At 37.8% G+C, this 26,368-nt stretch overlaps 1 protein-coding gene across 1 annotated transcript in view; it reads left to right on the forward strand.

Annotated features, from left to right (window-relative positions):
* The window catches only part of SOS2 (SOS Ras/Rho guanine nucleotide exchange factor 2), a 115,762-nt gene that overhangs the window by 85,036 nt on the left and 4,358 nt on the right, over nt 1–26,368 (forward strand). Inside the window, 7 exon segments of the mRNA XM_033188088.1 lie at nt 1,648–1,767; nt 1,909–2,071; nt 7,374–7,491; nt 8,635–8,807; nt 15,120–15,236; nt 18,771–19,032; nt 19,524–19,565. Of these exon segments, the coding sequence (XP_033043979.1) occupies nt 1,648–1,767; nt 1,909–2,071; nt 7,374–7,491; nt 8,635–8,807; nt 15,120–15,236; nt 18,771–19,032; nt 19,524–19,565 (995 nt within the window).

The raw sequence follows: 26,368 nt of genomic DNA on the forward strand, positions 1-26,368 counted from the left end.
ATGCCAAGATTACAGGTGTGAGCTATAGTGCCCAACTGGTTTTTTATTGTTGTTTGTTTGTTTAAGATGGGGTCTCTGTCACGCAGGCTGGGGTGCAGTGGCATGATCATAGCTCACTGCAGCCCCAAACTCTAGGCTCAAGCAGTCTTCCCACCTCAGTCTCTCAGTAGCAGAAACTACAGGGAGGAACTACAGTGCCTGGTTTTTTTATTTAATTTTTTTGAGATAGGATCTCATTATGGTTGCCCAGGATAGTCTCAAACTCCTTGCCTCAAGCAATCCTCCCACCTCATCCTCCCAAGTAGCTGGGATGATAGGTGCAACACCACTGCACCTCAGCTTGTTTCCCACATTTTTTAAACTGCATATACTTACATGTCATTCTGCAACATGCTGTTTACTTAAATTGTTTTTGGCATTTGTTCAAGTGAATGAATATAGTTCTAGTTAGCTTATTTTAGATGCTGTGTAGTGTTGCATTATAGTTATACTCCACAATTTATCCAGTCTTTGGATGATGAGCCTCTATTCACTCTTGCAAATAATGCTTTACTAACATTCTTGTAAACGTTTTCTTATAACATTGTTTTTTGTTTGTTTGTTTTGAGACCAAGTCTCACTCTATTACCCAGGCTGGAGTGCAGTGGCATGATCTTGGCTCACTGCAACCTCTGCTTCCTAGGTTCAAGCGATGCTCCTGCCTCAGCCTCCTAAGTAGCTGGGACTACAGGCACGCACTACTACACCCAGCTGATTTTTTTGTATTTTCAGTAGAAACGGGGTTTCGCATTGTTGGCCAGGCTGTTCTTAAACTCCTGACCCCAAGTGATCCGTCCGCCTCAGCCTCCCAAAGTGCTGGGATTACAGGCATGAACTGCTGCACCTGGCTGTTATAAATTTGTGTCGGAGTTTATCTAGGATATATGCATACTTAAGAGTTGAATTGCTGAGTCATCCGGTATGTATCTCTTCAGTACTATGAGATCTTGCCAAATTATTTTACAAAGCGGTTGTATCAATTTTTACTTCCGTATTGGTGTTCCTGTTTCATTATATTTTTACCCATTTGGAATTATCGGACTTTTTTTTTCTTTTTCTTTTTTTTTTTTTTTTGAGACAGAGCTTTGCTTTTGTTGCCCAGGCTGGAGTGCAATGGTGCAATCTCAGCTCACCGCAACCTGCGTCTCCTGGGTTCAAGCGATTCTCTTCAGCCTCCCAAGTAGCTGGGATTACAGGCGTGCGCCACCATGCCTGGCTAATTTTGTATTTTAGTAGAGACAGGGTTTTCCATTATGGTCAGGCTGGTCTCAATCTCCTCATCTCAGGTGATCCGCCTGCCTTGGCTTCGCAAAGCGCTGGGATTACGGGCATGAGCCACTGCGCCCGGCCTTGAATTATCAGACTTTTGTTCATCTAATAAGAGTAAAACAGGATTTCGTTGTGGTTTTATGTTATTTTCCCAGAGTAAGGGATAAAGTATGTTTTTGTGTTTGTAGCTATTTGGGTCTATTCCTCTCTGAATTACTTGTTCATATATGTGTTCATCTATCTTTTGGGTTAATTGTCTTTTTCTTATTAAGTTTTAGAAGATCTTTAAGTAATACTAATCCTTTATAGATTAAATTGCCCTGATTTTTAATTCCATAGGAAAGTTCAACCATCTGAACTTGTAGGAAGTGTGTGGACCAAAGAAGATAAAGAAATAAATTCTCCAAATTTATTAAAAATGATTCGCCATACCACAAATCTCACCCTCTGGTTTGAAAAGTAAGTTTTAATTTACTCTTACAACTTGCTAATAGCCATAATATTAAGTCATATTTAGGCTAAAATTCTGGCTACACATAATCTTGTTTTCTAAATGAGGTGAAGAAACTTTTCTAAGCTACGAATTTTTGTTGTTGTTAGATGCATTGTGGAAGCAGAAAATTTTGAAGAACGGGTTGCAGTACTAAGTAGAATTATAGAAATTCTGCAAGTTTTTCAAGATTTGAATAATTTCAATGGCGTATTGGAGATAGTCAGTGCAGTAAATTCAGTGTCAGTATACAGACTAGACCATACCTTTGAGGTAAGTTTTAGGCTTAACATTTTCATTTTTCTTGGGAATGATAAAATTAGCATAAAAGAAATTTCATCTGTCATCTATCATTTTTATTAAATTATTTATGAATTCATCCTTGCTTCTTAAACACAGTGATATAAATACATTAGAATATATGTTGATATGTTAGTTAATATATGAGTGTGATATATAATATGTGAATCCTAGGCTTATATTAGAAAATATATCAATATTTTATAAAGAATATGAGACTTACACTGCCGTGTAATGTACTTACCTAAATGTAATGAAGTTCCAAGTGGATTTATTCAATGACACATTGATTGATAGTCTCAAATGACAAAGGATTTTAAATATAAAAATACAAATAATGTCCTAATCACCTTTAGATAGTCCATAATAAAATAATACGGGAAGAACTATTTCAAAAGCTTAAATTTGGCCAGGCGTGGTGGCTCACACCTGTAATCCCAGCACTTTAGGAGGATGAGGCAGGTGGATCACCTGAGCTCAGGAGTTCGAGACCAACCTGGACAACATGGTGAAACCCCGTCTCTACTAAAAATACAAAAATTAACTGGGCATGGTGGTGCACGCCTGTTATCCCAGCTACTTGGGAGGCTGAGACAGGAGAATCGCTTGAACTCAGGAGGTGGAATTTGCAGTGAACTGAGATTGCACCACTACACTCCAGGCTGGGCTAGAGAGTGAGACTCTGTCTCAAAAAAAAAAAAACCAGCATTTTATTTTTTTAACTATAAAATATGTATTTAACATCTACTATTGAAAATTCAGGAGATAGGCCGGGCGCGGTGGCTCAAGCCTGTAATCCCAGCACTTTGGGAGGCCGAGACGGGCGGATCACGAGGTCAGGAGTTCAAGACCATCCTGGCTAACAAGGTGAAACCCCGTCTCTACTAAAAAATACAAAAAGCTAGCTGGGCGAGGTGGCGGGCGCCTGTAGTCCCAGCTACTCGGGAGGCTGAGGCAGGAGAATGGCATAAACCCGGGAGGCGGAGCTTGCAGTGAGCTGAGATCCGGCCACTGCACTCCAGCCCGGGCGACAGAGCGAGACTCCGTCTCAAAAAAAAAAAAAAGAAAATTCAGGAGATATAGAAAATAGGGAGATATTTTGCATATATATTTTTAATAACAAAATTGAGATTATATTGTACATAGATTTTTATGGCCTTTTTCTCATAAACAGTTTTCTATTTTTGTATTAGCTTATCTTCAAAAACAAGGTTTTAATGGCTTCATGGTTTTCTATCATGGATAAATCATAATTTATTCCAATGGTAGATTGTGGGACAATTATTTCTGATTTTTTTCTGTGATAATTTATCATGGAATATTCACATATAGAAGTCTTTGTAAGAGCTTGATTATTTCAAGAAATAATCTAGGGGTGGAAACCCTGGGTCTGAGTGTTTGTATACTTTAAGACTTTCAATACTTTTGCCAAGGTGTTTTGTAGCAGGATATGATAAATGCCCCTTGGTATTATGTACTATATTAAAAGCTTCTGGCCAGGTGTAGGGCTTTCACCTGTAATCCCAACACTTTGGGAGGCAGAGACAGGAGGATCACTTGAGCCCAGGAGTTTAAGACCAGTCTAGGCAACATAGGGAGACCCCATCTCTACAAAAAATAAAAATAAAAAATTAACCAGGCGTGGTAGCACATGCCTCTGCGGGGGGCAGAAATCGCATTTTTAAATTGTGTCTTAAAAAATAACTAGTGAGGCTGAGCGCAGTGGCTTACCTGTAATCCTAGCACTTTGGGAGGCCAAGGCAAGTGGATCACCTGAGGTCAGGCTGGTCTTGAACTCCTGGGCTCAGGTGATCTGCCTGCTTTGGCCTCACAAAGTGTTGGGATTGCAGGTCTGAGCCACTGTACCTGGCCAACCTGGCCTAGTCTTAAGCCACTGCTGGGCACGGTGGCTCACGCCTGTAATCCCAGCATTTTTGGGAGTCCGAGGTGGGCAGATCGCCTGAGGTCAGGAATTCAATACCAGCCTGGCTAACATGGTGAAATCCCGTCTCTACTAAAACTACAAAAATTAGCCAGGTATGGTGGCATATGCTTGTTTGTAATCCCAGCTACTCAGGAGGCTGAGGCAGGAGTATCACTTGAGCTTGGCAGGTGGAGGTTGCAGTGAGCAGAGATTGCCCCACTGCACTCCAGCCTGGGCAACAGAGTGAAACTTGTTCTCAAAATAAGTAAATTAATAACTAGTGAAGTTGAATATGTATTTATTGGGTACTTTATGATTTATATATTCATTTCCTCTCTCATTTTTGGGGGGAGGGTGTTTGCATTTTGTTGATTTTTTTTTTTTTTTTCCTAAAGAGACAAGGTCTTGTTCTGTCGCCTAGGCTGGAGTGCCGGTGGCCTGATCATAGCCCACTGCAGTCTCGAACTCCTGGGCTCAAGGGATCGTCCTGTCCCAGCCTCTTGAGTAGCTGGGATTATAAGCATTGCTCAGCTGCATTTTATTCATTTATATGGATTTTTCATATATTAAAGATATTAAAACTTAGACTGTACATATTTTCTCATTTCTGTTTGTCTTTTATCTGCTTTTTTAATGTAAAAAATGTATAATGCTTTGACATAAGGAAGTTTTATCATTTTTATTTTGTTGCATGTATCAGTCTCTTCATTTATGGTATTCTTCCTTTGCTTTTGCACCTGGAAAGACTTTTTTTAACTAAAGGATACTAAGTTAGAAACTCAGCCATGTAAATACTGCCTTTGGGAATGTGCGTTTTTACAGTCTTTCTGGAAAGCAGTCTAACAATATATGTTAAAATTAAAAATATGCATACTCTTAGGACGCAGAATTGTAAGAAATAAATGCACCAGAATATAAAGTTATGTGTACAAAGATACAGTTACTGCAGCATTAGTCGTAGTAGCAGAAACAGGAAACAACCTGAATGTCTATCAATAAGAGAATGATTAAATACATTCTCTTATACCTATATTGTAGAATATTGTTCATCTGTAGAACAAAGTGAATGGATATATGTGTATTGTGGAAGAACATTTGTGATATTTTAGTGGGGGAAAAGCTTCAGAATGACTATAACATTATTCCATTTTAGTATAACAAAGCAGAGCAAACCCCAAACCTCTAAATGGAATTGGATAAGTATTGAGAATAATGTGGGAGGATACATACTCCTCTTTTAATGTTATTTATTTATTTGTTTGTTTTTATTGGCTTGTGATTAGAGGGGAATAGAGGAAAAACTGCTTTATACATATATTTTTCTGTTTGGATGTTTGCATTTTATTGATTTGTATGAACTTTATATATTAAAGGTATTAATACTTAGTCAAATATTATGAAATAGGCCAGGTGCAGTGGCTCACGCCTGTAATCCCAACACTTTGGGAGGCTGAGGTGGGTGGATTATATGAGGCCAGGAGTTTGAGACCAGCCTGGCCAACATGATGAAACCCCAGCTCTACTAAAAATATAAAAATTACCCAGGCGTGGTGGCATGCGCCTGTAATCCCAGCTACTTGGGAGGCTGAGGCAAGAGCATCGCTTGAACGCGGGAGGCAGAGGTTCCAGTGAGCCAAGATCGCACCACTGCACTCCAGCCTGTGCGACAGAGCAAGACTCCATCTCAAAAAAAAAAAAAAAGAAAGAAATATTAATCTATTTAATAAATGTGTCATAAATTGAATGCCTATGTATGTGGGCTTTTTGTTGGTCTCTCCGTCCTGTTCCTTTGATCTATTTGATTACTCTTGTGCCAGTGCCACTTGTCTATAAACTATCATAACTTTATAGTAGTCCTTGATAGAGGACTACTATAGGGCAAATCCTCACCAATCTTACTGTTTTTCAGGAGGAACCTATTCTTGGCCCTTCATTCTCCTATATAAATTTTAGAATCAATTTAAGCTTCATTTTTTAAAATTGGGATTTTGATAGGAGTTGCACTGGATCTCTAAATCCAATTAAGATTAGTGAAGAACTGACATTTTTATAGTAAAGAGTCTTTTGAACTATGAACATCATTTACCTCTTCATTTATTTACTCAGTTAATAAAGTTTTGTGGGGATTTTTTTGTTTTGATAGAGATCGCACACCTCTTTTGCTAGTTTTAGATTAGAATTACTTTGTTTTTAGTGACCTTAGAGATAGGGTCATGCTTTGTCACCCAGTGTGGAGTATAGTGGCATGATCATAGCTTACTGCAGCCTCTTATTCCCAGGCTCAAGCAATCCTCCTGAGTATTTGGGACTTAGTCTCCTGAGTATTTCGGACTATAGGCACGTGCCACCCTGCTCAGCTAATTTTTAAAATTTTAGGTGGAGATTGGACATTGCTATGTTGCGCAGACTGGTTTCGAACTCCTGGCCTCAAACGTTTCTCCCACCCCAGCCTCTCTAAAGTGCTGGGATTGCAGGTGTGAGCCACTGCACTTGGCCAGAATATTTTTTTAATCACGATGTATTTATTGATGATATCTAGAAGTGCAGTTGGTTTTTATCTATTGGTTTTATATGTAGCAACATTGCTGATTCTCTCATTAACATTCTATATATAGATTCATTGGAGCTTCTTCATGGGAAGTCATATCCTCGTGAATAGTGACAGATTTTTTTCTTTCCAATCCCTAGCTCTTTATTTCTTTTTCTTGTCCATGCTAGCTAGGACTTCTGTGTAGTATTGAATAAAAGCTCCAATGTTGTCCCCTTGGCTTTTTCCTTGATTTAAAAGAAATTGACTGAATGGTTCTCCATCAAGCATAATGTTTGCTCTGGAGTTTACGTGTGTGTGTATATTCTTTCTGAAGTAAAAATTAATTTTCAATAAGAAGATCTAGTAATGAAGTAGAAAAAATTCTAATTTACTTCATTTACTAAATTTTTGTTCAAGTCTTCTTGCCTTCCGATAGTTGTCTTCTCCTTACCAAAACCCCAACCCTTAGCCCCAAAAGATATTTCAGTGGAAAAATATTTGAATGTTCAGGGGTTATAATTTTCCTCTTCTATAGCTATGACTTGAAACCCTGGCTAGTCAAAATAACTCACAAGGCATGATGTAGAATTTTTTTTATTGTTTAATCTTCTAATTTATATTAGTAAATTATGGGTTTTGTATTTATAGATAAAGAGAGGAGAAATCACTTCAGGTAAGTGTACAAAGGAATACCACTCATCTCTTAATTTAAAAAATTGTTTTCCAGATAATTTGCAAAATTTTATAAAATTTAAAGGTTTGCATTTATAAAATATGATTGAATTACAAACAATTTATACTCAATTTATATATACTTTAAGGCATTGCAGGAAAGAAAAAGGAAAATTTTGGATGAAGCTGTGGAATTAAGTCAAGATCACTTTAAAAAATATCTAGTAAAACTTAAGTCAATCAATCCACCTTGTGTGCCTTTTTTTGGTAAGTTACTAAATATGAGTATATTTTGAGGGTTAGCGTGTGATAGCCAAAAGAAAGCAGTCTTCAGAGGCACATTCTTCTATATCTGAGATCATCTACTTTTATTAGCTCTCTGTATTGATAAATAATAAAACTCTCTATTATCTATAAAATGAAGACTATAATATCTCACAGGGTTGTTATAAATAAGGATTAAAAATATTTTATCTGTACTACCTAATAAGTCTAGCACATAGGACACACTCATGAAATGGTAACTGTTATTTTTATCATAACTATCTATGTCACATCTACAGCATTTGCTTTCTCTTTAATTTATTAAAAGCTTTTATGTGATTTTTAAATTTAAAATATTGTTGTGTATGATTGAAATTGAATAATTTAAATCAAATTTTGTCAATTTCAACAATTTTGGTATTTTGGGCCAAATAATTATTTGTTGTGATGCGCTGTCTTGTGCGTGGTAGGATCTGTAGCAGCATCCTGGCCTCTATTCACTACACTCCAATAGCCCCTGGAGTTGTAACCAAAAATGTCTCTAGACATTCCTAAATATCCCCTGGAGGACTAAATTGTCCCTGGTTGAGAACCACCAATTTAAATGAATCAGCAATTATGCATGAAAAAGGGACTAAAAACTTTTTTATTGTTCATGAGTGCGAAGTAATTGTTTTTCTATCTAAATTACAGGCTCTGAAAAAACATAATTAGTTTATAAGCCTATAGACTTATTAACCAAATTAGACTTAAAATTAATTTATTGATTAATAATCACTTAAGGTACTTGACATTAAATATTTATAATCAAATATTAAAACATTTGGTTAGAATAGATTTAACATAACTTGCTCTTGGTGAAATTAGGGTTTAGAAAATCTTAATTTGCCATTTCTTAGATTAGCAACCTTTCTGTTTGTGTAAGCCAGTAGCTTTTGTTTTCTTTTTATTTTAAATTATGTCTCTTTAAAAAATTCTTTATGGAGAGTTAATGATTGTTTATCAGAGACTTAACATTTTAGTAGTAGAGTTGCTGAATAGTATAGGATGTCTTTCAACTTTACTAGATCAGTTTTTTCCCCAAATAATTGATTAAATAAAATTTAAAATAACTTTTCTTTAAATTCTTTTTTTTTTTTTTACTAGGAATATATTTAACAAATATTCTGAAGACCGAAGAAGGGAATAATGATTTTTTAAAAAAGAAAGGGAAAGATTTAATCAATTTCAGTAAGAGGAGGAAAGTAGCTGAAATTACTGGAGAAATTCAGCAGTATCAGAATCAGCCTTACTGTTTACGGATAGAACCAGATATCAGGGTAAATATTTTCTTTGCTTATCTTTAAAAGAGAACATGTTAACGGGTACAAAAAAAAAAAAAAAAAGAATGGATAAGACATACTATTGGATCGCACAACACAGTGATTATAGTCAATAATAACTTAATTGCAGGTTTAAAAGTAACTATACGAGGCCAGGCACTATGGCTCACACCTGTAATCCCAGCACATTGGGAGGCTGAGGCGGGCAGATCGCTTGAGATCAGGAGTTGGAGACCAGCCTGGGCAGCATAATGAAACCCCGTTTCTACTAAAAATACCCCCAAAAATTGGCTGGGCATGGTGCTGGGAGCCTGCAGTCCTAGCTACTCAGGAGTCTGGGGTGGGAGAATCAGTTGAGCCTGGGAGGGGTAGGTTGCAGTGAGCCGATATAGCGCCACTGCACTCCAGCCTGGGTGATAGAGTAAGACTCTGTCTCAAAATAATAATAGTAGGCCGGGCGCGGTGGCTCAAGCCTGTAATCCCAGCACTTTGGGAGGCCGAGACGGGTGGATCACGAGGTCAGGAGATCGAGATCATCCTGGCTAGCATGGTGAAACCCCGTCTCTACTAAAAAATACAAAAAACTAGCCTGGCGAGGTGGCAGGCGCCTGTAGTCCCAGCTACTCGGGAGGCTGAGTCAAGAGAATGGCGTAAACCCGGGAGGCGGAGCTTGCAGTGAGCTGAGATCCGCCCACTGCACTCCAGCCCGGGTGACAGAGCGAGACTCCGTCTCAAAAAAAAAAAAATAATAATAATAATAGTAATAACTGTAAGAGTATCGGCGGGGCATGGGTGGCTCACGCCTGTAATCCCAGCACTTTGGGAGGCTGAGGTGGGAGGACCACTTGAGGTCAAGAGTTTGAGACCAGCCTGACCAACATGGTGAAACCCCGTCTCTACTAAAAATACAAAAAATTAGCCGGGCATGGTGGCGGGTGCCTGTAGTCCCAGCTACTTGGGAGACTGAGGCAGGAGAATCATTTGAACCCAGGAGGTGGAGGCTGCAGTGATCCGAGATCATGCCACTGGCCTCCAGCCTGGGTGACAGAGGGAGACTCCGTTTCAAAATAAATAAATAAATAAAATAAAAAATAATAACTATAAGAGTATAATTGGATTGTTCATAATACAAAGGATAAATGCTTGAGGGAATGGATGCCTCATTCTTCATGATGTGATTATTCTACATTACATGCCTGTATCAAAACATCGCATACACCCTACAAATACATACACCTACAATGTACCCATGAAAATTAAAAATTTTAAAATTTTAAAAAAATTTTAGATCTTGTATGACCTATAAGAAATATCATAATTACATGTTATGCTGTTTGTCTTGCTATGAAAATAATAGAAAAAAATCGGTAGATAGCAGGTTAAACATTAGACATTCTACACTATCTGCAGTTGTTAATATTATTACTAAGTACTTTCTTTTGAAAGTATTGCTTCTTTTTGTAGTTGGTTCGAGCTACACCATAAAAAGTGAATGACAAAGTAGAATGATGTCCATGCAGTAAAAAGAAAAATCACTGCTAGATTTGATTGATAGCCATTTTAGATATTTTACATGTAGCAAAATAATATATAATTCATTTCTTCATAAGAACACTGTGTTGGCCGGGCGCGGTGGCTCAAGCCTGTAATCCCAGCACTTTGGGAGGCCGAGACGGGCGGATCACGAGGTCAGGAGATCGAGACCATCCTGGCTAACACGGTGAAACCCCGTCTCTACTAAAAAATACAAAAAACTAGCCTGGCGAGGTGGCAGGCGCCTGTAGTCCCAGCTACTCGGAGGCTGAGGCGAGAGAATGGCGTAAACCCGGGAGGCGGAGCTTGCAGTGAGCTGAGATCCGCCCACTGCACTCCAGCCCGGGTGACAGAGCGAGACTCCGTCTCAAAAAAAAAAAAATAATAATAATAATAGTAATAACTGTAAGAGTATCGGCGGGGCATGGGTGGCTCACGCCTGTAATCCCAGCACTTTGGGAGGCTGAGGTGGGAGGACCACTTGAGGTCAAGAGTTTGAGACCAGCCTGACCAACATGGTGAAACCCCGTCTCTACTAAAAATACAAAAAATTAGCCGGGCATGGTGGCGGGTGCCTGTAGTCCCAGCTACTTGGGAGACTGAGGCAGGAGAATCATTTGAACCCAGGAGGTGGAGGCTGCAGTGATCCGAGATCATGCCACTGGCCTCCAGCCTGGGTGACAGAGGGAGACTCCGTTTCAAAATAAATAAATAAATAAAATAAAAAATAATAACTATAAGAGTATAATTGGATTGTTCATAATACAAAGGATAAATGCTTGAGGGAATGGATGCCTCATTCTTCATGATGTGATTATTCTACATTACATGCCTGTATCAAAACATCGCATACACCCTACAAATACATACACCTACAATGTACCCATGAAAATTAAAAATTTTAAAATTTTAAAAAATTTTAGATCTTGTATGACCTATAAGAAATATCATAATTACATGTTATGCTGTTTGTCTTGCTATGAAAATAATAGAAAAAAATCGGTAGATAGCAGGTTAAACATTAGACATTCTACACTATCTGCAGTTGTTAATATTATTACTAAGTACTTTCTTTTGAAAGTATTGCTTCTTTTTGTAGTTGGTTCGAGCTACACCATAAAAAGTGAATGACAAAGTAGAATGATGTCCATGCAGTAAAAAGAAAAATCACTGCTAGATTTGATTGATAGCCATTTTAGATATTTTACATGTAGCAAAATAATATATAATTCATTTCTTCATAAGAACACTGTGTTGGCCGGGCGCGGTGGCTCAAGCCTGTAATCCCAGCACTTTGGGAGGCCGAGACGGGCGGATCACGAGGTCAGGAGATCGAGACCATCCTGGCTAACACGGTGAAACCCCGTCTCTACTAAAAAAATACAAAAAATTAGCCGGGCGAGATGGCGGGCGCCTGTAGTCCCAGCTACTCGGGAGGCTGAGGCGAGAGAATGGCGTAAACCCGGGAGGCAGAGCTTGCAGTGAGCTGAGATCCGGCCACTGCACTCCAGCCTGGGCGACAGAGCGAGACTCCGTCTCAAAAAAAAAATAAAAAAATAAAAAATAAAAAAAAGAACACTGTGTTTAAACAGGAAAAGGGTCAGGAAAGTGGTATGTGTATGCCTAGCAGAAGATGATTTTTCTCACATCCTTTCAATTGATGTTCTATTTTGAGCAATAGTGTGTAATATTGATTCTATAGTACTACAAAATATGAAATGACCTTGTAAATTAAACTATGATACTATGTTTATGTTAAACGAATGTTATTATATTATACTTACTTGAAATTGGGAGCACCTTATAACTATCGACCAGATTAAGTTCACCTGTCACATTTAAAATTGTGCTAAACTTTTTAGGCATAGTCTGCATGCAGATTGGGCATATTGAGTGAAAATCCACCATTACTTCCATCCTCCTAGATTATGAGATAGTAACTTCTTTGTTCCCAGTTCAAAACAAAGTACCCTGAAGTCCTAAGAAAAAGACCACCTAAAGCATACCATTTATAAAAATGATAGGTTGGGCACAGTGGCTAGTGCCTATAAATCCAGCACTTTGAGGGCTGAGGTGGGCGAATCACCTGAGGTCAGGAGTTCGAGACCAGCCTGGCCCACATGGTGAAACTCTGTCTCCACTAAAAATACAAAAATTTTCTGGGTGTAGTGGCACGTGCTTGTAATCCCAGCTACTCGGGAGGCTGAGGTGGAGGATCGCTTGGACCCAGGAGGCAAATGTTGCAGAGAACTGAGATAGTGCCACTGCACTCCAGCCTAGACAACAGAGTGAGACTCCATCTCAAAAAAAAAAAAAAAAAAAAAAAGATAGATACTTGCTGTTAAAAAAAAAAAAAAAAAAGGCGGGAACCTACTGATGGTGACCTATTTCATCCCCTCTCACCATTGAACCCGCCCTCTGTGATGTGGGGCTTCAGAGGCTAAGGAAATACGGCCCCCACAGGAATAATGTTACACTTTAATTCGGTATACTTGAAATAGTACTTTTAGTATTCATATCTCAGAAACATACCTGCTAATTGGTGTTCGTGGTGTGGTCTAGGGTTCCTACCATCATTTAAAGCATTTTTGGGAGGAAATGTCTTTCTATATGATTGAGTCAAAATAAGTTTAAAATGTAGACAAATAAGTTTAAAAATAAGTTTAAAATGTAGACAAATCATACTTAAATAAATAATATTTAAAAATAGAGCAAAGGATGAGAATATCAAGAATACTGCTGTTACGACTTTCTGAAATCCTTTAATTACTATTGGCTAATATGATTTAATTTAGCTAACCTGGACATGAGAGCACATTGTTTCAGTATTGTTAAAGGAGTAATATAATTTTCTTGAAATTGGCAGAATGCCTGAGAAATGAGAATAATTTTATACTAGAAACTTTAAAGCTCATTTCGCCTACTGCTAAAGCTAAAACCCAGTACCGTTTTAATATATGCTTCTAAACCACTTCAGAATTAAATAAAGCTAAATCCAGTAATTTTCTGCTAAGGAATTTTTCTAAGGAAATCATAAAAAATGTACAGAAAAATTTATAATACAGGAGTTAATAAAAATAATTGTTATATAGCAAAAAATTAGAAAGTACCTATATGGATAACTAGTTATATGGAGATTACATTCTGAAATAGCCATCTGATTAAATACTATAGAGTTAAAATTTGTATTTTGTAAAATAAGCAAACTGGCTGGGTGCGGTGGCTCATACCTGTAATCCCAGCACTTTGGGAGGCCAAGGCGGGCAGATCATCTGAGGTCGGGGGTTCAAGGGCAGCCTGGCTAACATAGTGAAACCCCGTCTCTACTAAAAATACAAAAGTAGCTGGGCATGGTTGCGCACACCTATAATCCCAGCTACTCGGGAGGCTGAGTGAGACTCAAAAAAAAAAAAAGCAAACCACATGGAAAAAAGTTAATTGAATATAAACTTCAGAAAGATTAAAATTGATATTCCAGTTTTTCAGGAAAATATATATATATTAATAATTGTAAATACATATATATGCATATACATGCACAGTAAAATAATTGGAAGATAGTCTAATATTTAAATGTAAACAATGATATTTCTGGTTTGTAAGATTACTGTTTCTTTTTCTTTTTTTCTCCTTTTTTGGCAGTGCTGAATCACCTAAATTTTCTACGTTAAAACTTAAATTTAAGCTTAAAATACTTTTTGATAAAGGCAGAATTTTTAAAATTTTATTTATTAGGTTTTTTTTAAGAGGAGAGGTCTCACTATATTGCCCAGGCTGGTCTCAAATTCCTGGGCTTAAGCAGTGGCCCCAGCCTCAGCCTCCCAAACTGCTAGGATTACAGGTGTAAGCCATCATGACTTGTCTCAGATAAAAACATTTTTTATACTAGAAGTTAGCACAGATAGGTTTAAGTTTATAATCATTCTTTTTCTTTTTTTTTTTGAGACGGAGTCTCGCTCTTGTTGCCCAGGCTGGAGTGCAGTGACATGATCTCGGCTCATTCAACCTCTGCCTCCTGAGTTCAAGTGATTTTCCTGTCTCAGCCTCCTGAGTAGCTGGGATTACAGCCATGCTCCACCACGCCCAGCTAATTTTGTATTTTTAGTAGACATGGGGTTTCTCCCTGTTGGTCAGGCTGGTCTCGAACTCCCTACCTCAGGTGATCCACTCACCTCAGCCTCCCAAAGTGGTGGGATTACAGGCGTGAGCTACCGTGCCCGGCCTATAATCATTCTTGAAATTACTTTTAAAGTAATTTAAATGACTACTTTTAAAGTAAAAGAAATTTCCAGAATAATTCTAAATGATCAAGAATGATCTATAAATTGGATTAACAGACCTTAATCTAATTTATCTCCACTTTTTTTCTGATTATCAAAACTTCATTGTGGATTATAACCATAATTTTGTTCTAAACACTTTTGGTAGCTTTCTGGTGATGGTCATTTGTTACAATGAGTAGGAATAAAGTTTCCTAAGGAATAAGTAGTGCTGCTACTGAGCCATTAAAATGATAATAAATGAAAACTCATATTCTTAATAGAACTTTAAGACTAGAATATAACTTCCACAGAAATTATATAATCTTATTCAGAAGTAAAGAGATTGGAATAAGCAACACTTGTGAACTCTTCAGATATTGTCATCTCTTAATGTGTTAATTTTTTAGCATTAAATAATGAAGTAATTTTCAGCAAAAAATTTTAATGAGATCTTATTTTAATAAGATCTAAAATATATACTTATTGTATATGCACTTGTGATATTTAATTGCAGAGATTCTTTGAAAACCTTAACCCCATGGGAAATGCATCTGAAAAAGAGTTTACAGATTATTTGTTCAACAAGTCACTAGAAATTGAACCTCGAAACTGCAAACAGCCACCTCGATTTGTAAGTCTTTTTTAATTTTGGAAGCAAGTGTTCTGTTTTTAAAAATATTATTTTCAATGTTTAACAACCTGTTATCTTAAAAATGTAGTTGAATGGCTGTTCATAGGTGTTTTGTTTGCAGTAATATATTATTTCTAAAATTACATATACTGTGGGGGAAATGTCAGCCTTTTGATAAAATCTGGTTTATGCCTTATCTTAGTACTGCTTATTTATGTGTCTACTTATGATCTCTCCTAAAATAACACAAAAAGGTGTGAGAAAGTGAGAACTTAATAGGTAGCTGAATGGAACAAAAAAAATGAAAAGACCTGGGAAGGAGTAAGCAAATATATTTTGGTTCTTGTGACTTGATATGACTTCTGCCATTTGGGCTCCATGGTCCATAGTTGCCTCTGGAACCCACCTCTGTCACTAGAATTTGATGCTACAGTTTCCAGTTACTGCAGGAGTTTGCAGTGGCAACAGAAGTAGTAGAAGACGAATTCTAAGTAGCTAAAAGTGAAGCAAGATATAGAAGGAAATAAAAACACAAACCAACTTTGAGTGAAGCAGGAAGTCAGGTAGTTTCATGATATCTCATCTTCACAATTGTGTGATATATGAGGGGACTTCAAAAAGTTCATAGAGGCCGGGCGTGGTGGCTCACGCCTGTAATCCCTTCTCTACCAAAAATACAAAAAAAATTTGCCAGACATGGTGGTGCACACCTGTGGGGCAGAGGTTGCAGAGAGCCAAGATCACTCCACTTCACTCCAACGTGGGTGACAGAGTGAGACCCCATCTAAAAAAAAAAAAAAGAAAAGAATGAAAAAAAGTTTATGGAAACATGGAATGAAAAGATACATTTTTTGATGGAATTAAAAAATATAAAGTTTATTTTCCAACATAAACTTCATCAAGTTCAGGACACTTTTGTAAGTGCTAATACCAACCATTTTGTCCATTCCCAAAAAGCTAAAGATCCTGGGAATTTAACCATGTCAATGCAGTCTCTTTTACATTATTAACTGAAGAAAAACGGTTGCCCTTTAATATTTCTATAATTAGGAAACACAAAAAAGTCAGAAGGAGCCAAGTCAAGATTGTAAGTGGATACCTAATGATCTCCCATCAAAACTCTCAAAGAATTGCCCTGGTTTAATGAAAGGGATGAGCAGGATCGTTGTTGTGGTGGAGAAGGTCTCTTTGGTGAAGCTTTCCTGGTTGTTTTTCTGCAAAAGCTTTGGCTAGCTTTCTCAAAAGAATCCCGTAGTAAACAGATGTTATTGTTCTTTGACCCTCTACAAAGTCAACAAGAAAAATGCCTTGAGCGTCCTAAAAAACTATTACCATGACCTTTGTTTTGTTTTTGTTCTTGTTTTTGTTTTGTTTTCTTGAGACAGAGTCTCGCTCTGTCACCCAGGCTGGACTACAGTGGTGCAGTCTCGACTCATTGTCACCTCCACCTCCCAGGTTCAAACAATTCTACTGCCTCGGCCTCCCAAGTAACTGGGATAACATGTGTGTGCCACAATGCGTGGCTAATTTTTGTATTTTTAGTAGAGATGAGGTTTCACCATGTTGGCCAGGCATGTCTTGAACTCCTGACCTCAAGTGATCCACCTGCCTCGACCTCCCAAAGTGATGGGATTAGAGGTGTGAGCCACCATGCCTGGCCTTTTTTTAAAAAAAAAAAAAAAAGACTGGGCGCAGTGGCTCAAGCCTGTAATCCCAGCACTTTGGGAGGCCGAGACGGGTGGATCACGACGTCAGGAGATTGAGACCATCCTGGCTAACACGGTGAAACCCCGTCTCTACTAAAAATACAAAAAACTAGCTGGGCGAGGTGGCGGGCGCCTGTAGTCCCAGCTACTCCGGAGGCTGAGGCAGGAGAATGGCGTAAACCCGGGAGGCGGAGCTTGCAGTGAGCTGAGATCCGGCCACTGCACTCCAGCCTGGGCGACAGAGCAAGACTCCATCTCAAAAAAAAAAAAAAAAAAAATGGAGACAGAGTCTTGCTATACTGCCCAGGCTGGTCTCAAACCCCTGGCCTTAAATGATCCTCCTGCCTCAGCATCCCAAGGTGCTAGGATTATAGGTATGAGCCACGGTGCTTGGCCAACCTTTGCTCTTGACTGATTTGGTTTTGCTTTGACTGGACCACTTCCACCTCTTGGTAGCCATTGCTTGCATTGTGCTTTGTCTTCAGGATGATACTGGGAAGCCATGTTTCATTTCCTGTTAACAGTTTTTCAAAGAAATGCTTCAGGGTCTTGATCCCACTTATTTAACATTTCTATTGAAAGCTCTGCTCTTGTCTGCAGCTGATCTGGGTGCAATGGTTTTGCCATCCATCTAGTGGAAAGTTTGTTCAACTTTAATTTTTCAGTCAGAATTGTGTAAGCTGAACCAGCTGAGATATCTGTGGTGTTGGCTATTGTTTCTGTTGTTCATCATCAGTCCTCTTCAATTAGAGCAGGAATTAGATTAATTTTTTCCTCAGAAATTGATGTTGATGATCTGCCACCATTGGCTTTATCTTCCATATCATCTCATCCCTTGTTAAAATAAGTTATCAATTTGTAAACGGCTGATTTCTTTGGGGCATTGTCCCCATAAACTTTTCATAAAATATTAATGATTTCCCCATTCTTCCACCCAAGCATCATCATAAATTTGGTATTTGTTCTTGCTTCAATTTTAGCAGAATTCATGTTCCTCTGATAGGGATTCTTTACAAACTGATGTGTTATCCTTCTTAGTATCTCAAACTAGGTACTGTTCAGACATGTTATAATTAGTTAGTATGAGTTTATTTTTTGATGGAAAAAAATGAAAGTCATACATAGTTATTTCATAATAGACATTTGCCATGCAGTTTTTGAAAACCCCTCGTAGATCTTACTCTCATTTTACAAAGGAAATTGGTGAGATTCCAAGGGGTTAAATAAGTTTTTCAAGGCTGCAAAGCTAGATATTGGCACAGTTGAGATCTTAACTCAAGTTTTCTGGTCTGAGTTCGGTGTTTTTTATTCGATTACTGCCTGCCAGAACTTGAAAAATGGGACAGAGGTGAGGGTGGGGGACAATGATAGGAATTTTCTCCAAAGATGATTAAGCACCAATGTAGAGGTTGATCATTTAGTATAGGAAGAGGAAAAAAATGATCTTTTTTTTTTTCTGAAGCATGTAGCATGTTTCATAAATTATGTTCCCAGTAAATGTTTGTAAAATTTATATAGATATTTTCAAAGAGAAGTTTAGGTTCGTATGTTTTAGGCGCGAAATGTGATTTTCACATAAATTTTCAAGAATTTTTTTTCTGCAGCGCTGAAAAGAGACTTACTTATATTCAAATTCATTTTAAAATTAAGCCAGTCAAATCCAGAAGATTCTACTAGAATGATAAAGGCTGTCATTGCAGACTGAAGGACTGCACGCTTAAGAACTGTATGCTTAAGAACTAATAAGACTAATAAGGTAGCTCTAAGTCACAGAAACAGAATGCTGTCTATGCAAATTTGTGACATTAATCATGTTTGCTTTTCCCAGCCTAGAAAATCAACTTTCTCCTTGAAATCTCCTGGAATAAGGCCTAACACAGGCCGACATGGCTCTACCTCAGGTACTTTACGAGGTCACCCAACACCATTAGAAAGAGAACCATGTAAAATAAGCTTTAGTCGGATTGCTGAAACTGAGCTGGAATCAACAGTGTCAGCACCAACTTCTCCAAATACACCATCTACTCCACCAGTATCTGCTTCTTCAGACCTTAGTGTATTTTTAGATGTGGATCTCAACAGCTCCTGTGGTAAGTATTTGATGTAAACCATTTGGTAAAAAAGGAATCCTGTGTCTCAGATAATTCTTATCATTTTAATTAGGGAACTATAGAATCCTTTACAAACTATGTTAGTGTGAAAAGCGACATCTACATATGAAAGTAGTGATTAATACAAGAAGTAAAGCATAATTTGTGCATTGTTGATGAATATTATCTTCTAATTCATTCAACAAAGATTTATTCAATACCTTTTGGGTCCCACTACCAGTCTAAAGGGAGCAATACGTGATGGGTAAGAAAACAAGTAGATAAGTTCTGTGATAGAGGGGGAACTACTTAATGCTAAAAAGGAAAACCATTCTAGGTGCAGAAGGTTCTGGGTTAATTTTTTAAAAAACATGGCAAAAGATTATGATAAAATTCTGCACTATGTATTACATATTATTTATGGAAATAATTAAAAAATAATACCATACATGTTACCTTCCTTTTCAAATTAATTTTTCTTATTCCAATAGGCAGCAATAGCATCTTTGCTCCAGTGCTTTTGCCACATTCAAGTAAGTAAGATTTAAGTTGATTCTAATGAAATGACTGTAAAGATAATAATCTGGTTGATTAAATTTATATTTATTTTGGGTTTTGGCAATATTAAAGAATAAGAAAAGTTATAAATAAATTTAATTATTTGCTTACAACTGTGTACTACTTAAACTTCACTATAGTTTATTTTCATCATTTTTTATGATCTGTTCTAAGGGCTGTATGGCCTTAAAGAAATTACTTACCTTCCCCACACTTGTTAAGGATCAAATGAAATAACTATATAGAACACCTAGCCCAGTACAGTGGCTTACGTCTGTAGTCCCAGCACTTTGGGAGGCCAAGTCAGGCAGATCATGAGGTCAGGAGTTCAAGACCAGCCTGGCCAACATAGTGAAACCCCATCTCTACTAAAAAATTACAAAAATTAGTTGGGTATGGTGGCTCACGCCTGTAGTCCCAGCTACTTGGGAGGCTGAGGCAGGAGAATTGCTTGAACCCAGGAGGCGGAGGTTGTGGTGAGCCGAGATCAGGCCACTGCACTCCAGCCTGGGCAACAGAGTGAGACTCCATCTCAAAAAAAAAAAAGAACACCTAAAATATTGCTTAGCATAGAAGGAATAGTAATTTCTTTTTTTTTTTTTTTTTTTTTTTTTTTTTTTTTTTGAGATGGAGTCTAGCTCTGTCACCCAGGCTGGAGTGCAGTGGCGCGATCTCGGCTCACTGCAAGCTCCGCCTCCCGGGTTTACGCCATTCTCCTGCCTCAGCCTCCCGAGTAGCTGGGACTACAGGCGCCCGCCATCTCGCCCGGCTAGTTTTTTGTATTTTTTAGTAGAGACGGGGTTTCACCGTGTAGACCAGGATGGTCTCGATCTCCTGACCTCGTGATCCACCCGTCTCGGCCTCCCAAAGTGCTGGGATTACAGGCTTGAGCCACCGCGCCCGGCCTGGAATAGTAATTTCATGTCAGTTGTCTTTTTTCCTTAACCTTTTCAAATCATTTTTCCCTGGGAATAATATACTAAATGTTTATCAGGTTCCCAGGATATCCTCAATCACTTATTTTTTTATATCATCTTATTTAATTAAAGTAGTATTTTTAGTACTAGTCTATCATTCCTAATTATTTCATAATTTACAACTTTTAATGCTGTTAACTTTCTCACTGTGGTCATTTGTTTAAAACAAAACCCAAAAATGAACACAGCACCTTTGGGTATAATTCTCCCAATCTAGAGAACATCTGCTCCGAGCATAGTAAAATACATAGTAGCAAGGTTCCCTATCTTATGAGAAAAATAAGGTTAGTCTTTTAAATGTTTAATTTTATATTTAATTTTAGTTTAAAAAAATTTTATCTGGCCATGCAGTGGCTCATACCTGTAATCCCAGCACTTTGGGAGGCTGAGGCAGGAGGATCACTTGAGGCCAGGGCAACATAGGAATTCAAGACTAGCCTGGGCAACATAGCAAGACCCTGTCCTTCCTACCGAAAAAATTTTTTTATCAAAGTGACATATTAATAGAATTTAAAAGGGAAATAGCACTGAAACACTTAAAATGAAATTAACAATGGTTCTCTACCTCAAGTCTCCCCACTCCTTTTCTCCAAGGACACTTCCACATTTCTAAATGATGTTTTTATATTCTCTCTTGAGTCATTAATTTTAGACAATGTTTACTGATCTCCTATTATGGTGGATGAGAATTTCATGCTCTACCCTGTCTATACTTACCACATTTGGGGCAAGTATTATTCACTGCTATGCTTGCTTACTTGTATAGCTCTGTTTCCTGGAGTTAATAATTGCCTCAGTGTTTAGGTTTGTTTGTGTGTTTGTTTAGGTTTGTTTGTATGTTTGTTTAGCACCTTTCCACGCCCTTTCACAGCAGTTTTCCATAAAGTCAGGCCAATCAGGGAACCTAACAGGGTTCTCCCTTTTCTTTTATTTCCCTTTCCCTTTCCCTTCTTTCTTTCCTGGAATCTTCCGTCCTGGTGCCTTTTTGTACCCCTGCTCCAGTTTGGACTAGTTGCTACTCAGGTATTGAACCTGCTGTCATCCTAGAACTTTCTTTCATTGTCATTCTAGAAGTTCCCTTTGCCTCCCTCCTGTGTTGGATCCTTGTTTTTTGATTCCTCATCTTCTTTCTTGATGTGCTCCCTGATTTTGATAGGAGTAGCTCCTTTAGTAGCTACGTGAGAAAAGATAATACATAAGACCTAAACTTTTTAAGTTCTTGTGTATATGGAAACCTATTACACCTTTTTTTGTTTGTTTTCTTTTGTGGAAGCCTATTAGATGTTTAATTGTTAATAGTTTAGCTGGATATAGAATGTAAAAAGTAATTTGACTCAATCTTGAAGGCATTTTCCTCCACGGTCTTCTACCTTTCATAATTCCTGCTGAAAAGTCTAATACTATTCATTTATTCACTCAGTACATAATTTTTAAATGCCTGATATATGCAGGCACTATTCTAGGTGTGACAGTGATAGCAGTGAATGAAATAGACAAATATCTTTCTCTCAATGACCCTACAGTTTCAACTCTCAATGACCCTACAGTTTCAACTTTTTTTTTTTTCTAATACCTACAGCATACCTACAGTAGCAAAGGGACCCAAATATACAGAGCCTTAAATGAAATAGAAGTTTATTCCTCACAATAGCCAGACCAAGTAGGAAACTCTGCTCCACTGGGTTTTCCAGCTAAGCAGGGCAATTCAGAATTCTCAAGATACGACTTCCATCTCTTGTCTTGAGTACCTGCTGTAGTTGTTACCATTTTTTGGCTAGCAGGAAGATGGAGGGCAAGGAGCTTTGTTGCAAAAACATGATCTGGGCCAGGTGCGGTGGCTCACACCTGTAATCCCAGCACTTTGGGAGGCCGAGGCGGACAGATCACCTGAGGTCAGGAGTTTGAGACCAGCCTGACCAACATGGTGAAATGCCATCTCTACTAAAAATACAAAAATTAGCTGGACATAGTGGCATGCACCTGTAGTCCCAGCTACTCAGGAGGCTGAGACAGGATAATTGCTTGAACCAGGGAGGTGGAGGTTTCAGTGATCAAAGATAATGTCATTGCACTCCAGCCTGGGGCGACAGAGAGACTCCATCTCAAAAAAAGAAAAAAAAACAAGATCTGGGAGTTGCATATATCACTTTTGCTGTCTTCCTAAAACTTAGTCATGCAGACCTTCTTAGCTACAAAGGAGGCTAAGAAATGTCTCTAACTTGGAAGCCATTTGCCTTGCCAAAATTCGTGGGATCCTATTACTAAAAGGAAAAAGGGAAACGTGTACTGGGAAGCAGTAGGCTCTGCCACACTATGTTGAAGAAACTTTTAAGGCATTCTCTGTATTAATAATGTACAACTTCACAGTGAATTGCTTTGATGTGGGTTTTTTTTTTTTTTTTTTCATTTTGCCATCTACTTAATGAGCCCTTTAAATTTAGAGATTCGAGTATTTGATTTCCAGAAAATGTTTCCTATTGCTTTGGTAATAATTTTTCCCCCAGCATATTCTCTGACTCCTTTTGCGGAGCTCCTTTTTCTTATTCTCATACATCCTAGATTGGTCCTCCAATTTTCTTGTCTTTTATCACCACTTGTCCATCTCTTTGTCTTCTTGTTCTGTTTTCTGGAAGATTTCCTCACTTTATCTTTGAGCTCTTCTACTTATTTTTTTCATCTGTCATAATTTTGAATTTCTAAGAATTCTCAATTCCCTTTTTTTAATAGCATCCTATTCTAATTTCATGGATGCACTGTCTTCTCCTATCTCTCTTAGGATAATTATAGTATTTTTAAATTTTATTTTTAATTGACAGATAATTGTATATGTTTATAGGGTACAATCTGATGTTTTGATACATGTATACATTGTGGAATGATCAAATCAGCTAAGTCTCATATCCAGTGGCTGGACAGGGTTGTACCGGGAAAGGGGAGACTTTGGTCAATGGATGCAGTTTCAGTGACTATAGTTAATACTAATATATATTTCTGAATAGATAAAAGAGAAGATTTTAAATGTTCTCACCACAAAGAAATGATGAATATTTGAGATGATGGGTAATTATATTATTTTTGAAAAAAAAATTGTTTTGTTTCTGGTGTCTCTTTTCTGATCTTCTTTCTTGTATTAGTTGTAGTCTCTTGTCTTTCATATTGGAGGCTTTCCTTTCTTGTCTAGTAGTATTTCTCTTCATATTTTCGAAAGAGGGGGAAACTGATGGGAAGTGCTATATCTATATCCATGGGCACTTATTGACTTGTGGGTTTCACTGTAGAATGATGGAATGATAACTTTTTACTTAGGAAATCCCCAAATGTTAGAATCTATAGGCATTTTCTCTAGGAATGTTTAGTTTCTCTAAAGAAGGATCTTTGAATCTTCTGCCTGGGGTAGTCTCGCCATGTAGTATGGATATCTGTGTTTTCAGCTCAGACTAGTATCCCAAGTCTGGGGTTTAGATTCTCTGGAGAATAAAACTGCCAGTCTCCTACAGAGGTGGGAGTTAGGTCATTGCCTGACCTTACTAGGTAGGGGAGAGGAGAATGGGGTTCTAACTGCCCGTTATCTAGACTTAACCTTTAAGTCTTCTGTTTTCATGCCCGTGCCTTCCTTTGTACCAAATGCCTTTAGCTCCTGAATCCTTATTTGGTTCTGTGGGGGCAAATTTGCTGCTGTTTGTCAGTATTACTCTCTGCAGACATTTGGGTTTCATCTTCCTCCATCTGTCTCCATATACATTATAATCTACCTTCATGAATTAAAGCTTCAGCTTCATGTATTTCCTGGCTTTATTGAAGTTTATTGATATTTCTTATTTTTCTTGTTGTTCTGTGGTGGAGATGTCATTACACTATTAATTTCTTAATACTGTCATAACAAAGCACCACAAACTGAGTAGCTTAAAAGAGCAAAATGTATTGTTCCACAGTTCTGAAGGCCAGAAATCCAAAATCAAGATGTTGGCAGGGCCATGTTGACTCTGAAACTTGGAGGAGAGAATCCTTCCTTGCTTCTTCTAGCTTCTGGCATTTGCTGCAATCCTTGGCATATCCTGATTTGTAGATGCATCACTTCAATCTTTGCCTCCATTGTCATATGGCTGTCTTGTCACAGTATGTTTCTTTATTTCTTCTCCTCTTCTTAAAAAAACACTGGTCATGTCATAGTGGATTTGGACCCATTTTAATGACCTCATCCTAACTTCATTACATCTGCAAAGACTATATTCCAAATAAGGTCACAATTATAGGTAGTAGGTTATGGGACTTCATCATATCTTTTGGGGGAACACAGTTCAACCCATAACACTGCCATTGTAGAAGTAAGAATTCTGGACGTTGTTTGGAATGATAGTAAAACACATTTTCCATAAAAGAAAATTTTACATTTTGAAATTTAATAGAAAATTGAGAATAACTGCATAAATTCTGAATGTTCTAAAATAAATCCCCAAAGAAAGAAATAACATATTTATAGTAAGTGTGAAAAGTACTCAGTAGAAATGAGAAAAAAGGCAAGACTCCATTCACAATGAAGATGGGTACTTCACATCAAAGGAAGTATATCTTGTAAGGAACATAGGTAATTATAGATAGTTCAGCATCATTAGAAATCCGAAGAATTTTACACAATAGTGAGTTGCCATTTTAGTCTTTTGAATTAATGTGTTTTTTCATTTATTTGTTTTTGTTTGTTTTTTATTGTGAGCAAGCCTATGGTAAAAGGTACATTACTTATCCCCATGTAAACTGGTATATTAGTATAACCCTTTTGGAAAGCAATCTGAATACAACATATCAAACCATAAAGATGTTCACACCCTCTGATGTTACTGATTCAGCAGATAATTGAATACTTAATTTGTACCAGCTACTCTGCTAAGCACAAGAGATTCGGTGGCAAACAAGAAAGACAAAACTTCTGCCTTTATTTATACAAAATACCCAATAAATTTTTGGAAAAAGTCACATGCATGAAGATTCATCCCACTCTCTTGTCTTTTCTTCCACTTCACTTGTTGCTCCTTGGTCTTTCTTGCTGGTTCCTCCTCACCTTCCCAAACTGTTGACATTGGAAGGCCTTAGGACTCAGTTTCTGGACCTCTCTCACTCACTTGGTTGTTCAGTCTTGTATCATTTACATGATGATAATTCCCAAGTTTTTATCTCTAGCCAGAACCTCTCTTCTGACTTCTAGACTCATATATTTAATGACCCATTTAACATCTCCAGTTGGATATCTTTATAGGAATCTCAAACTTAACCTCTCTGAAACTGAGCTTCTTATTATCTGCTCCAAAGTTGTTCCTCTCACTGCATCCTCATCTCAATTCTAATTACAAGCATCCAGATCCTTAGGCTAAAAATACTATAATAGAAGTATCTTTTACTTCTCTTTCTCACACCCCAAATGTGACCTATCAACAAATCTTGACTACTCTCAAAATTTATCCAGAATCTAACAATTTTTCACCATCTCCACTGCTGCCACCCTGGTCCAAGCCACCATAACTTTTACCTTGTTTATTACAGTAAGCATCCTAACTTCTTATCTTCTCCACTTTAGTATGTTTTTAGTATAGCATGCGGTGGCTCACCCCTGTAATCCCAGCACTTTGGGAGGCTGAGGTGGGTGATCACCTGAGGTTGGGAGTTTGAGACCAGCCTGGCCAACATGGTGAAACCCCGTCTCTACTAACAATACAAAAATTAGCTGGGCCTGGTTGCAGGCGCCTGTAATCCCAGCTACTCGGGAGGCTGAAGCAGGAGAATTGCTTGAACCCGGGAGGCAGAGGTTG

Source organism: Trachypithecus francoisi, unplaced genomic scaffold (genome assembly GCF_009764315.1).
Source record: "Trachypithecus francoisi isolate TF-2019V2 unplaced genomic scaffold, Tfra_2.0 Lachesis_group3, whole genome shotgun sequence".
Classification (NCBI taxonomy): Eukaryota; Metazoa; Chordata; class Mammalia; order Primates; family Cercopithecidae; genus Trachypithecus; species Trachypithecus francoisi.